The sequence below is a fragment of the Panthera uncia genome, chromosome A2, assembly GCF_023721935.1.
Source record: "Panthera uncia isolate 11264 chromosome A2, Puncia_PCG_1.0, whole genome shotgun sequence".
NCBI classification, from domain to species: domain Eukaryota; kingdom Metazoa; phylum Chordata; class Mammalia; order Carnivora; family Felidae; genus Panthera; species Panthera uncia.
The window spans coordinates 84,451,873-84,467,050 of NC_064816.1; the positions used below are offsets into that span (position 1 = coordinate 84,451,873).

At 33.9% G+C, this 15,178-nt stretch overlaps 1 protein-coding gene across 3 annotated transcripts in view; it reads right to left on the bottom strand.

Annotated features, from left to right (window-relative positions):
* SEMA3A (semaphorin 3A) overlaps positions 1-15,178 on the bottom strand; it is a 465,628-nt gene that overhangs the window by 13,788 nt on the left and 436,662 nt on the right. For all 3 annotated transcript variants that reach the window (XM_049641371.1, XM_049641370.1, XM_049641368.1), the window contains 2 exons: positions 11,231-11,388; positions 7,553-7,620 (listed from right to left, as the gene is read on the bottom strand). In XM_049641371.1, coding sequence (XP_049497328.1) covers positions 7,553-7,620; positions 11,231-11,388 — 226 coding nt within the window. The remainder of the gene's footprint in view (positions 1-7,552; positions 7,621-11,230; positions 11,389-15,178) is intronic.

Here is a 15,178-nt window from a genome sequence, read left to right on the forward strand (position 1 = left end):
ATTACATAAAAGAAATGATTAAGGGACACCTGGGTGGCTCAATTGGTTAGGCTTCCAGCTTCAGCTCAGGTCATGATCTAATGGTTTGTGGGTTCCAGCCCTGTGGCGAGCTCTGTGCTAACAGTGCCGAGCCTGCTTGGGATGTTCTCTCACTCTCCCTCTCTGCCCTTCCCCCGCTATGCCCCCCTACTTTCTCTCTCAAAATAAATAAATACATAAATACATAAAAACTGAAAAAAAAAGTGATAAAAGTTTAATCAGTTAAGAATGGCACAGGGTTTATAACCCTGAGTTTGACAGAATATGCTACTGGGTCATGGCAAATGTAAACATTTTAAATCTTCTCAATTTTGTTACATTTTATAATGTTAACAAGAGTTGATTTGAGATATGGTAGGAGAAGATGACCATGAATGAAGTATACTCCAAAATAAACAATTCCAAATATGCAATAAGAAGAAGAGAAAGAGATCTGAGAAATCCTATGAATATATGCTTGCATCTCAAGGGGCAGCTATAAGTCTAAAGGATGTCTGTGCCGATGGCAATCCTATGGATCTCCAGAAAGAAAGCAATCTCATTTAATCTATTTTAAAATACAATTTGCCCTTAGAAAGCAACTGTTTTGAACATAAACTTTTGTCATGAAAATTACCAGTAGACAAAAGGGTAGAGCTAGTTGTTGAATTGGCATAATGAATTCTCATGAGTTGAACTGAATAGTTAGAGCAAAATAATTGAGAACAACAAACATTAAAATTATTTTAAAAGCATCACGATGTGTTTGGATAACACAATGTTACAATATGTCGCATTTGTTAATGACAAGAAATAATGTTTTTAAGGAAGCAATCTTCAATTAATCATTTCCTCCTTTAGTAGGATAATTTATGGAAATGAAATGAGGCTAATAAACCAGAAAGAATGGGAGGAAAGAAAGAAGTTAAATAAATTGCTTCCTTTTGTAACAACAAAAAGTCATGATATCCATCATTTGGCCAGAAATATCACATTGCTAAAGGCCTTATTTAGTATTTGATTCTCTTCCAATATAGCAGAAACAGAAGGCATCACATTTCAGCTTTCCATTTATTTCACTCTCCATTTTAACCCCATAAATGTCTCCCAGGATTGAAATGTTAATAATGTAAGAATCTTAGAAAATCTGATGTCATGTAGAAAAGAAAGAGATGAGTGGGGTAGTAAACCATATATTTATCAGCTAATTAATCTCTGTTATCCTTTTTGATGTTCTCCCCCTTAAGTTATTTAAAAGTTGAATTTAATAGATAATGAATATAAAAGTAAAAGTTAATTTAGGGGAGGGGTAATGGTTACAAGTTATTTTAAATATTTAACAAATAGCGTTAGTAGGTGAACTATATAAAAAGAGACCTAACTCTAGTTGTTTTCATCACATTTCATCACATCACATCACATTGTTTTCATCACAATTTTAATATTTTACATCGCAATTTTTTTTCTCAATAATATTCAGTGGTAAAGGCCAAACGAAGGGAGAAAGGAAATAAAGGCCAAAAGAAGGAAGAAAGGAAATGCTGACTACAAGCTCTCAATGTCTTAAGAAACTGCAAATTCACATTTCTTAACTAAAAACATCACTTCTTAGATTTTCCTTAGTGGATTCTAGAGGATTTTCTCCAGAAATATGAAAGGTAATTCATCAATAGAAAAGAATCTAAATTTACTTCAAATGGAGGAATAATCTCTCCTTAAGTAGCAATAGCTAAAAAGGCATTTTATGAGTGAATCACTAAGCCTTGGGAAGACATAAAATACCTAAATAAAACAAAAAAAAAATCATTCATCCCTAACATTCATGTATATTTTCACACCTATTAAGATGCCTAACAATGGATTTAATAATTTCAATTTCATATGGGGCACCTGGGAAGCTCAAGTGGTTACGTGTCCGACTTGGGCTCAGGTCAGGATTTCACAGTTTGTGGGTTTAAGTCCTGCATCAGGGTCTGTGCTCACAGCTCAGGGCCTGGAGCCTGCCTCTGATCCCATGTCTCCCTCTCTCGCTGCCCCTCCCCCACTTATGCTCTGTCTCTCTGCCTCTCAAAAATGAATAAATGTTAATTTTTTTTAATTAAAAAAATTCTACAGTATATACTAAGCTACAGAATAGGGGTCCTGTTTATCGATGTAATGCTTACCACAATATTTCTCTAATGATTTGTATGATGCTTATACAAACTAGTTACCAACTAGTTGAATGTGTGTTTGCATGCATGCACCTACAAATACATGCATATGTATGTATTAAAATCATGTGCTTAATGCATTTGTCAAAAGTACCAAAAAGACCCAAATCACGAAACCTTAGAGAAAATTTAAACTTATAGTTTATCAACTTGTTAAAATATTAGATTTTAAACTACTTTGTTTTATTTCTTAAAATAAGATCTGTGTCTGGTGCTAGGAAATAACTACCAACCAGAATACAGTATTTAAAAGTTTACAATTCAGGTAGTTTTCTATCTTTCTTGAAACCACAGATTCCTGTGGATGTGTCTTTAACATGTTCTTTTGGTATATAGACAGGTAGAGGGATAAACAAATAAATAGCTATGACCAGGGTATTTTCATGTTACCGTTCATAGGTGATTATCACATTATAGGTGGTCACTGGTATTTTAATTTTTATAGGTTTATTAATTTAAAATATGAAAGTGAAACTGATGTTATGAAAGTAACAATGAAGCCATTTGAATAGCTGTATTTAACACTATTCTTGATATCTTTGTGTGTGGGAAGCTACAATACTTCTCAGTACAAGGCAGACTGAAATTCAATTACATAAAAAGCAACACCAATATGAAGATATCTACTACAATATTTAGTTTATGTTGAACATCTGATATGTTTCATTTTCATGATTTTATGGCAAATGTTTTACCAAGAAAGCACATATAATCTATATGCCAGAGAAAAATTACCATAGGACTTTTTACATTTAAATATCAGGAAACATGGACTTCAATATTTACTTCACTTCTTCCCAAGAGATATGATAGGAGATGATGGAAAACACCCATTTACTGAAGCAGAAACCTTCCATAAACAATAATGAATAGACCATCTTGTATTTTAATATGTTTCCCTTATTTTTGGACTTTAAAAAATACAGCATGCTTTAAAAACTTCACATTTACAATGGTTAAATTATGGGTGCACAAGTCGGGTGATCTCTCAATGCCATATCTGAAAACTTTAATAACGAACAATAACAGCGCAAAGTATCTCAAACCTCTTCTTATTCAGGTGTGTGTGTTTGTGCGTGCATTGTACACATATACTATCAATAACTGGATTTGCACAATCATAGAGAATAACACTGCAATAATGTCATTCTACAATGCATACTTGGTATATTTTAATATCTCTGATAATAGAATATGTCTTACAGTTGTTCTTGACCGGAGTTGAAGCTGCTTTCTTCTAGAAAGAGTTTATTTTTACTTTTTGCCAGACACATGCAACTCTCCTAACCTGACACCTCTTTAAATTAAAGTCTTGTCTGAGGTTTTTCTTCCACACTGCTGGTGGGACTCAGAAAGTAAACCTTCATGAGTACCGTAGTGGGGTTCAAGAAGTGGTTTTGCCCCTTTTCCACTACCCGTGATTACAGCTGAAACAGGCAAATGTCCTTGCGTCTTCTGCATGGGAGTTTATTTCTCTTTCACTAATACTGAAACACTGCCAACTGGCTTGATGCTGGCACCACTATCACATTCTCCATTTTGGGCAGTTTTTCTTTCTTAGCAGTCCTCAAAAAATGGTGCCTCAACATTCACTGACATCGTAGACTTGATATAATTTGGTAATTCATTAAAGTTTTTTTTGTTGTTGTTGTTTTTAGGGCTGACGTCATACTCATCTATCAAATTCTGAGGCCTCTCTTGGGCCTAAATGCTCAGATTCAGTTGGGCTTTCTATGTGTATAAAAGAAGCCACAACACAGACCAGATTAGCTTTGGTACAAAACACTAAATTTACAGCATTGTGGACCATAAAGATGACACTGCCAAAGATATTTTATGAAATTTTAGAACAATGCTGATGCCAACCAAGACACAAGCTGACTTGAACCAGTTGCAAATATAATGAAGAAGACTGAATTCTGTGGATGTTTTACCACGGGAAGCTAGAAGGGAAATGCACATACGTAGAACAGCCAAGAGAACTATCACGAAGTGAAATTCAACAGTGGCACTGGACTAAAGTTAGGGCGTAAAGTATTTCAAAGATTCAAAAATCTAAGATGATGTTAATTTTTAATTTTTAAAAATGTTACTTATGGTTTTTCCTTTCTGGCCATGTAGATCACAGTACGGCTTATTCTTGTTTAGTAAAGAAGGTAGAATGGTAAATTGACTCTGCCACTCATGCTCTTGGATGGCAAAGTCAGACAAGCTCCAATTTTGTGCACAAGTTATTTTAGGGAAGGGAGCATACTGGAAACAACCTGAAGTTTTTCTTCAGCATTCTGTACGAGGTATGAGTGAGAAGACAAGCAGATCTGCCAGCACATATATATTTAGGGTTTTATACTAAAAGTTCCCTAGATGAACGGCCACCAGCGATGGAATAGAGTATGCTAGGTTAAGGGGAAATGGAGCTGGATTTTTCTATGTTACACCTAGGCCAGCTCACCACTGGTGCTGACTTTACACAAGAGAGAGCAAAGAGCTAAGTGAGTGTTAAAGGTTTCATTGAGAGTGAAACTTCTTCCACCTTAATGCTGAGTTATTTTATATAGTTTCTCTATTAAAACCTCAGGATATGTAAAATATAGAGTGTTACAGAATGTTTACCGTTACAGCTGGAACTGATTGTTCTGAAGTGTGTAATTTGGCTTCAAGTTGCTTAGCAGCTTTCCGGGAAAACATCTCATATCTTTATATATTTCCATATGAGCACATATATTTTATTCAATGTGAGATGTGACACTAGCAAGACAACATACATGATTTAATAGGGCTGGGCTATGGGTTTTTCCCCATTTTACTTTCAAATATTGACATCACCTATTCTAAGATAATGCACTGGTTCCTAATGGTCAGACTCAGCTTGGCCATATGAGAATGCCTGACTTAGTCTTCAAACATTTGAAATTTACTGTAATCTATGGTGTATAATTTTTATGTTTGGTTAATGAGAAATACAAGCAGACAAGAAATAAAGAGGCCTTCAAAAAGGGAATGTTTTATTTCTGCAGGGCTGCTTGAGCTTCTTGGACTATTTTACCATATATCACAAACATCTACATAGCATTGGTTTTACACACACACACACACACACCCACCCCCCCACACACACACCCACCCACCCACCCACCCACACACACACACCCAGTGACACTGAACCACAGCAATTCCCTTTCTTCTCTATGGTACCTATTTTGAATGAAGTATCAAAAGAAAAAAATGATTCACATTAACTTTACTTTCTATAGCTAAGCAATTCTATATTCCCAATTTTTATAAGCTCATCACTCTCTCTATATATACGTATATACATATATATGTATGTATATATATATATATATGTATGTGTATATATATATATGTATGTATATATATACACATACATAAGCTCGTGACTCCAACATATATGTTATTTTGAAGAAATATCAACTGGGTCTATGAAGGAATTAGATTATTAAACAAGTGGATTTATCAGTAATTCTCCAGCAAACTTCAAAACATAGCATATTATCCTACATGTAGTAGTGTATAATGATTATTTATTAACTGACTGGTTGATAATGGTTTCTTAAGAGAGGTCTATTTTTAAATATGATGGTGTTAACATTAACGTATGTTAATAGCAATGTATTGTTAAATCATATTAATGATAAATAATAGATGCTATTTAGTTAAAATCTCTACTGAAAACCAAAAACAGTAAGGTAAGTAGCTTTGCTATAGCTTCAAATATTTAGTTTATTCATTCAACAAATTTTGTTAAATATCTACAATATTCATGATATTGCATTTTGTTATAACCCCAGAAATGTGAGTGAGCAAAATAACAAAGTCCATATTGATGTGGAGATTAAAGTCTGATTAGAAATAAGCTCTAGTTACATCATCTTGTTTCCTTTACTTGTAGTTATCATTAGCTTTTCCATATCTAAGCAAAAAGATTCTTTAATGTAATGCATACTTTATAATACCTCACTGCTTAAATGGTGATGATTATAATATTTTTACATGAAACAGATTAATGGAAAACTAGTGAATGTTTTGTTGTCCAACTGAAAAATGCTGTTTGAAAAATTTAAGAAGAATATGTCCATAATGTACTCTAGCTGTATAAAGACATATAAAAAATCACATTTTGTCCAATGTAGTGGTGTCTTTTTTTCTTTATAATGAGAACAATAACAGATAGTAATGCCCTTGGCAAGAAATCGTGCAAGCAAAATGGACCTTAACTATAGGCTCATTTTGTGGCTACCTGTCTCCTGGTATTGGCATCCCCACAAAACCCTGTGACCATTCCCGAATAAGATACAAGCACATACAGGGTACACAAAAGGAGGATCTGACTTTCAGAAGGTAGCTAGGTCTTAGAATGCCTGCTGGGGTTATTTGTGCAGTGTGTTTTCTTTCTTAACATTCATGAAACATGAATATTGCATACACAGAATTAGTGGATCAAATCTAAGTTAATTGATAAAAATATGAGACCTTCCTTTAAGATTAATGTAAAAAGGCACCAAAAATGTGAATAGGGTAATTATATTCAATTCCATGCAAAATATTTACATTTTACATTTCAGCTATTTTTAACTATTTTTGCTAGTAGTGATGTCATTGATAAATTTTCCCAGCAGAGGGAAGCACAGTCTCATTATTGTTTTTGTAAAGGGTTGAAGTGGGGGGAGTGAGATATACTACAATTTTGTTGCATTTTAAAGGAAGTTTGGTTCATATCCCAGCATTAAATAAGCTACTTAACATTAAATAGGACTTGAAATCTTTTAGGAAGCATAAAATGAAACAATCCAAAATCCCCAGTTCAAAGAAATATCCTACTGGTAAATGAGTGGGAAGGTAGCTGAATTACCTTCTACTCAGCTAGGGTACCCAGTAACAATACAGTGGGTCTATGTCATCAGCATATTAATGAATGATTTCCATGGCTTATTTTAAGACTGTACTTTCTTCTTCAATATACTTAAATGAATATTTCTGTTGCCTATTGCTCTCGTGTTGCTATTATTATCAAAGCATGTACTTAAACTGGCTTCTTTTTGTTAATATGAGAAAATTGATATTTAAGTCTTGTAAGGGTCTCAAACTTGAATCTGTCATAACTGCAATAATAAAATATAATTCACTACTTAGCATTCTTTAGAATTTTCTTTCTTCTAGATTTCCTTTCTCTTCAGTTGCATTTCCTTAAGTATGCTGGCACAGGTGTGTGCCCTGCATGCCCACGTGTGGGTATGCACTATTGCTTACGATTTTAGCCTAATGTTAGCAGGTTGAAAAATGAAAGTGTTGTAACTTACCATGGTGTTGTAAGTCTGAACAATGAGTCAATGGGTCTCCATTTCTTATATCTTGTCGTCTTGTGCGTCTAAAACAATTACATTTAAAAGGTATTATGGCATCCTTATTCCTTCTTGGGAATTTGTCACAGGGATTAAGAAGAATAAAAAATCAAAGAACTTCCGGAGCTTAATGGAAGAGACAAATCGACATCTGACTAAAGAATTTTTTAAAAGCAGCTCATTACACCTGTGGGAGCATGTCTCCAGGTGATGAAAATGTGAAACAGTACACAAATGTACTAACAAAGGAGTGAAGTCTTCCAAAGTAATAACAGAAGATTCATGCTTTTGTGCTACTGTGTGTCAGTCAATAAGATACTAACATCTGGAAACTCTAAAATTCTTAGCACCTTAAATTCTGAGGAAAAAGCACAAAATATAGAATAGTAACCCATTTCTTCAATAACCTGGATTAAACTTCTTTTTTCTAATCACTAGAGAGTAAGCCTAAAAATTCAAATTTCCATGATTATGTTCTTTCTCTTAATACTTACACATAATTCCTCAAATAGACTTTTGTTAAATTTGAAAGCATCAACTCTACGAATTCTACTTTTAAGTTAGTTTTTAACTTTCCTTTTTGGTCGCTGTATCGATCATTTTTTTTATAAAACATTTCTTTTATGATCATAGGGCTATGATTTCAAGCCAATTTACCCGTGAAATGAATAAAAGGAGGAGTGCAATAACAAATATTGTGGAGGAAGGTGAGAGAGAAGATGGCCTCCCTCTAAAATAAAAGCCAAATCTGTTATATAAGTAAATTTCTCCTAAATACTGCTGCTCAGATCACATTAGTTGCTACACATTCTGGGGGTCCTCTTTATCGTTTGCTAGTGGTTGACTGGGAAAAAGGAGGTTGTCTCCAGCCATCATGGTGCAAGCAGGATGTGTAGTTTGGGAAAGAGGCTAAACATGGAGATTGGCTACGCATAGCAGAATGAGAAAGACTGGGGACACTTGCTCAACTGTTTTCTGTGTCGATTTTAATGATTATTGTCCTGTTGCAAAGTTAGTTACCATCACTGAAGAGAGTTCTCACAAAGGCCAATGAGAACTGCAAACATGGAAATTGTTACTGTATTCATAAATTTAGAAGACTAAAGTATTTATAGATTTCTATTTGTAGAATTGGTGAGACTATCAAACAGATGTTGCACATTTCAAAATTGAGCCAACAAGGGAACTTGTGAAACACGAACCACAAAGCATTTGGAAAGGCATTTTTTACTGCCATTCAAGCTTTTGAAAAATGCCATCACAAAGAATATATAAATTGTGAGGCCTCTAAACATCCTTTTCAAGGACACATGAAATTGGATTAAGTAAAATCTTCAAGGCACAACAAAAAACGTGTTAATGATAATTCCTTCAATCTGGATTTGTAGGTATGCGGTAAACATATTTCAAATATATAATAATGTACAGATTTTTAACTTATTATAGATGTAGTTTTCTTATTTTTAACTTCTTTCTTATTAAAAAAGCTTAAAATTTGAATGAATTATTACTAAATTAGGTAATGTTATATACACTTCCACATGGAAAGGAAATGACACTCATTTTTAACTGAAATCTGAATTTTTATGTTTTTCAACACTAAAAGCCTAGATCTTACTGATTTTAAGAACCATAAAAGTTCAACCTTAAGTAATTTAATTTTAGTGCTATAAAAACTGCAAATTGCTACTTATTAAACTATCGATGGTTTCTTCATTCTATAACACATTACCTCCACACTACACGTTTGTTTTAGATTTAAACTTCTAACAAAATCAGTTGGTATATGAAAGAATACAAACACGTTCTCTTAATTCTGAATGTTGAAGGCTTGAGAAAATTCTATTTATTAAATGGAATAAGCTAATACTATATTTACGTATAATATTAACAAGATAACTTTTAATCTATATGGACTGATTATAGGATAGATTTAAGTTATAGATGATTTAATACTAAAGCCAATGTTATCTGAAGTGTGTAATCAAAACATTTAAGTAGGGACACCTGGGTGGCTCAGTCAGTTAAATGTCCGACTCTTGATTTTAGCTCCGGTCATGATGTCACGGTTTGTGAGTTCAAGCCCTGGGCTGGTCTCCACTCTGACAGCATGGAGCCTGTCTGGGATTCTGTCTCTGCCTCTCCCCTGTTTTTTCTCTCTCTCTCTCTCTCTCTCTCTCAAAATAAATCAATAAACTTAAAAAAAAAAGATTTAAGTAGGCAGTAGGCATTAGGCATTAGGGCTATTCCTTTCCCCTAAAATTTTTTCAAAACACTATAAATGATGCATATGTTGAAGAACACAGCTGACTAGCAGTGAAAAAAACCCACATCACAGCTTCTTGTAAAACGTTAACTATAGCAAAAAATAAATAAATAAATAAAATAAAACAAATTGTATTGCTCCTAAAATGCAGTGGCTTGATAACTCTGATTTCTATTTTATGTTTCAATAGGTTGATGTACATACTGCTAAGCTTTGGGCTTATATTAGCAAGATATGGTATACGACTCTCACCTTTCATTGCTTGTTTCTTAAATACTGGTAAATAATTAACAGAGAAAGGGATCCCTATGTGAGTAGTAGAGAATATGTTGAGATAAATATTTTGTCAAATTAAGGAAGTGTTCTTATTTTTTCAAACAGAAGTAAACTAACTTTGCGTACAACATTTAGGATGTGTCTAAGAGTTCCCTGAAGGTTAATAGTACTCCTACATCACATACCCTTAATGTCCCAGACAACAACTTACAGCTATTTTTTTTCTAGGCATATTGTTTTAGGTAACTTCTAGGCATATCTTAGCAACTTCGAATTAAGCAAAAATAATGCTTTTAAGTATTAAGAGCGTGTTTAAAATATTTCTGTAATACATACACAAATATTAATAAATAGCCATTTTATTATATGGTTTTATATTTCAACAAATACAAATACAAGATGATACTATGATAACACAGTGGCCTTTAAATTTGGGGGGAGTCAAATAAATATATATTTGGGGCTAAAGAAAGATATAATTTGATGCTAATTAATCATTATACAAAAATGTGTTATCTTTAAAACTAGGAAAATTTTTTGACTTTAAAGTTGAGTCCCTGTGTACTAGGAGGCTAAAAGTGAATAAATTATTTTTGTTGCAAATTTTCCATTCATCCAAGGACAGAAACTGCCTTATTAAAATCTAAAACCAGGATAGAATGTTGCTAGATAGAAAAAGAAGAGCATTTTTGGAGCAGAGCATTTTGGCCAAAAGGCACAAGGTCCAGTGTAGATTCTGATTCTGACTTCCTCTGTGGTTTTGGCCCTCCCTTTTCTGCCTGTATAAAATGAAGTTGCAAAACTTTCTAATTTCCAAGTGTCAACATTCAAGGATAGTATTGTAATGTTTTAGATTTCCCTCAGTAATTTATTAAAACCATACGTTCCCTTATATTTAGTACCGAGCTATAATTATACACATTCTTCTGACTGTTTTAACTACGTAAGGGGAAGAAACTCCAAAACTCCAATAATTCATCAGAATTATGTGATACTCTTCATTCATCAGAAAAATGTGATGTACTTATATGCAGAAAGCTGTTAAAAATGGAATCAGGTAAGAAAAGTCTATTTATATCTAATACTTCTCCTACCTCTTTGCAGTGGGAAAATAGCGAGAGCATGAAGAGCCATCCCAGGCACAGTAAGGGTCTCGGGCAAGGCAGCACTCCGCACACGCTTTCCCATAAATATCGCATCGGTGTAGAGGGAGCTGGGCAACCCCCGTGGTGGAACCAATATAGAGTTGTTGCTGTGAAGAGAGTTTACTGTGATGACAAAACGATCCTGTTTTTTAAAATCTTTTTTCTTAAAAAAAAAAAAATTACCCATATACATCAAGAAGACATTTTTACTAGTGGGTTTTAAAAAAATCCCATTATTGGCAATTTTGTCACTATTGGCCTGGCAGATAATATGACCATTTTAAAAAGATCAAGATCAAAATCTCCATACTTGACTCAAACAGGTGTATTTTAAAGTATAAAACCAAGGGAAGACAGTAATGGTTATATATCAATTATATTTCAATAAAAATAAAAATTTAAATAAGACACTGAATAATATAAGTTTCAAACGTCCAGGGTTTTGTCCTTAGAAAGTTTGTTTTTACTTTTACTGTTTCTAATTTTGATTAATCAGTGTATCTACAGTGCCATGTATTCTGGTTGGTGTTGACCCAGGGATCATTTGACTCTTCTGACTCTTGGGTGCTGCTATTACATTGCTTGTGATGTAGTCTGCCCTTCTATAAGAAGGGGTATGGCAAGGTTTTTGTGCTTGCATTTGTGAGAATTTTCATTGGTCAGCTGTCTTGTCCTTGCACAATCTCCAGGACGATTACTTTAAACAAAACTACTAAATTGCTTCTCACTGGAAAGATCATCAAATGGGCAATATCAAGTGCACTCTGGCTGGTGCAGTAAACTTCAACAGAAAGCTCAGGGGCTACGGCCAAAGTGCTCAACTGGGCATCAAGGTGGCTGGACTCTAGATCTTGCTTCTAATAATTCTCTGTGTAATCCTGAGCCATTCCTCTCATTTTTCTAAGACTTAACTTCCTTATTCACAAAATTGGCATATTTCACTAGATCTTTAAATATACGTCCAGATCAGACATTCTACAATGTCATTGTGCTCAGTGAATTTACAATTACCAAATGAAGTAAAATACACAGAAAAACTTTCTGGTAGCAACTAATTCAGGATTTCAGCACAATTTTTAAAGTGCTTTTAACAAAGTTTACCCAATGTAGCATTTAAAAAATGTTGCAAATGTATGTACATACAAAATAAAATACAAATAAGATTGTTTTGTGATTTCTCCACATTTTACTGTAATCAGTATTATAGCTCACTTTTATTGCACTAAAGGACTGAATGATTATCGTAAGCCTTAAATAAAAGTTGTATAAATACTGATTGATGTAACAGTACACATGGAAAAGACCTCAAAAGTGTATTTTAATTTCCCCACTACATAAAGGAAAAAGATGTTATAGAAAAGCTGGTTTCTGAAACATGGTGAGCTCTTTTAATATTACACATTTCCTGGGGTGCCTGGGTGGCTCTGCCCCTCCCCCACTCATGCTCTGTCTCTGTTTCAGAAATAAACATTAAAATATTTTTTTTAAATATTACAAATTTCCTGATAGCAATGGATATAATTAAAATTGCATTTACAAAGGACATTCAAAGATGAACCACACATATAAATAAACATAAACTGAATGAAGATTGATATATCTACTAGAATCTATGAAGTGACTAGGGTTATAAAAAGTGCTTACATAGAAAATAATTCTGTGCTTAAAGCTAACCAACTAACTTATATCTTAACAAAAGATAGGGGAGTAAGAGGGAGAATGTAATACAATAAAAACTAAACCATTATTAAAACCGTTATGCTGATGCATATTGCTTCTTCCCTTCCAGTAGTGAAGACAATTTGTATCAATATTCTAGTACAGGATAGCGTATAGAATACAGTATATACTGTGGATGCTCAACTTTTTTTTTTTAATGTTTGTTTTATTTCTGACAGAAAGAGAGACAGAGCATGAGCAGGGGAGGGGCAGAGACAGAGGGAGACACATGTCTGAAGCAGGCTCCAGGCTCTGAGCTGTCAGCACAGAGCCGGACGCGGGGCTCGAACCCACAGACGGGGTGAGATCATGACCTGAGCCAAAGTAGGATGCTCAACCGACTGAGCCACCCAGGCGCCCCTGGATGCTCAACTTCTTATTATATTCATCTTTTATTATTGCACTGAAAGATCCTACAAACCATGGCTAATTAAGAAGCAGTAGTTGAAGTCCTTGGGAGGAAAAGATGAAGTATTGTTAAGTTTTTTGTTGAGAAAAAATTAGATTGATTTGTACTTCTCTTAAAGCATCTACAGAGACAGAATGTGACAACAGTTGACCATGATTTGAAAAATATGAACAAAGAACTTAACTAATGGAAGGAACTTCTTTTCCCTTCCTGTCCTTTATATCTCTCTTCCAAAATCATTGAAAAAACAAAACAAAACAAAACAAAACAAAAAACCAAACAGACTTAGATTGTATTGAAGGCAAGCAATCTCAAATCAATAAAAAAAATGAATAAACTTGTAACATCGCAGCAATTAAATTAGTTAAAATGGAGCAGCAATATCCACTAGCATGATTGGCACTGGTGAATGTGGACTTGCTGACCCCCGTACTGTGGTCGGAACTATTTAAAAAGCTACTGATTAAGTTGGGCATATCAAATCAAAAGGTCTCTATGTTTGGTCAATAGCTCTTAAGGAGCATAAGCAAATTCATACTTGCAAAATTTTAAGATTATGACATTTGATTTGGAAAGGAGTTATTATGTAAATAACAGTATCTAAATCTGTCATATCCCTTTAGGAGAAAACCAGAGAAATAACACATGGGAAGAAGAGAAAACCAAAAATTACTGTAATGAAAACTTCAAGTGTGGTAAAATGCCCAAAATTAAATACAACTTGAGTCTCATTTTCATTTTATAAGTATTCTGCAGTACTATTAAAGAACTACAAAATTAATCACGCTATCTAAGCGAAATATAGAGGAGGCTTGCAGGCCCCAGTGAGCATAATCCAGTCACTAGCAAGTACCCTGATGTGCTTTTTCTGCCCAATTTAACATCACCACAGGCTTTCTCACTATCCTCCTTAACAAGTTTCGGGTCATAAGCAGGCGATGAATCTATTTATCCAGAAAATTGGTTGCAACACTGCTTGCCCCTCTTGAAACTACTGGCTCACTTTTAAAGTTTCTGTGAGCATGAGTAAAACTGATTCACATCTGAATGCAATCAAACTTCCAATAATCGAAAATGAAGGCTAGGAATACTCTTCTTGTATCATGGTATTTTAAACACAGTATTTTTGGTGTTTTAGGTGTGTGTTTGTGTGTGTGTGTGTGTGTGTGTGTGTGCGCGTGTGTGTGAAATGTGTTGCATTTAATAGGCAATTCTTAAAGTACTTAAAAAAAACCTAAATAAAAAGAAATATTTTATAAAATTATAGGTAGTGTAATTAAGATCAGCTATGAAGCCAAGTAGAGAACAAACAAATAATTGAAAAAATCATTAAATGAAGAATATCCCAATCTAGCTTCCATTCTGGAAATCCCCGGATTTCCTTGCCAACATTTGACAGTTTTGAGATTGCAAGAACAGGTGAACACATACTTGTGAAGTGTAAGATAACAGTATCAGGTCAATAATATCTGCACTCTGAGTTTCTCTAAATATCTCAGAGATTATCAATCTATTTTGATATGTAAGTGTGGAAAGGATATACGCTGAGTTTTAATGGCACAGTATTTTAGTGTCTTGTAAAAGGGATAATGCACAGTCAGAGATAAAACATGTAAATGATTCAGGACTAAGATTAGCTGAATGATTCTCATATTTAACAATTTTGTATACAGGTTTTCAGAACAGTCAGTGAAGGACTTCCTACTCCATTCTAGCTTTTTCTGCTAGGTTATTTAATAATTAATTTCAACCCAGTATCCAAGCCTTTT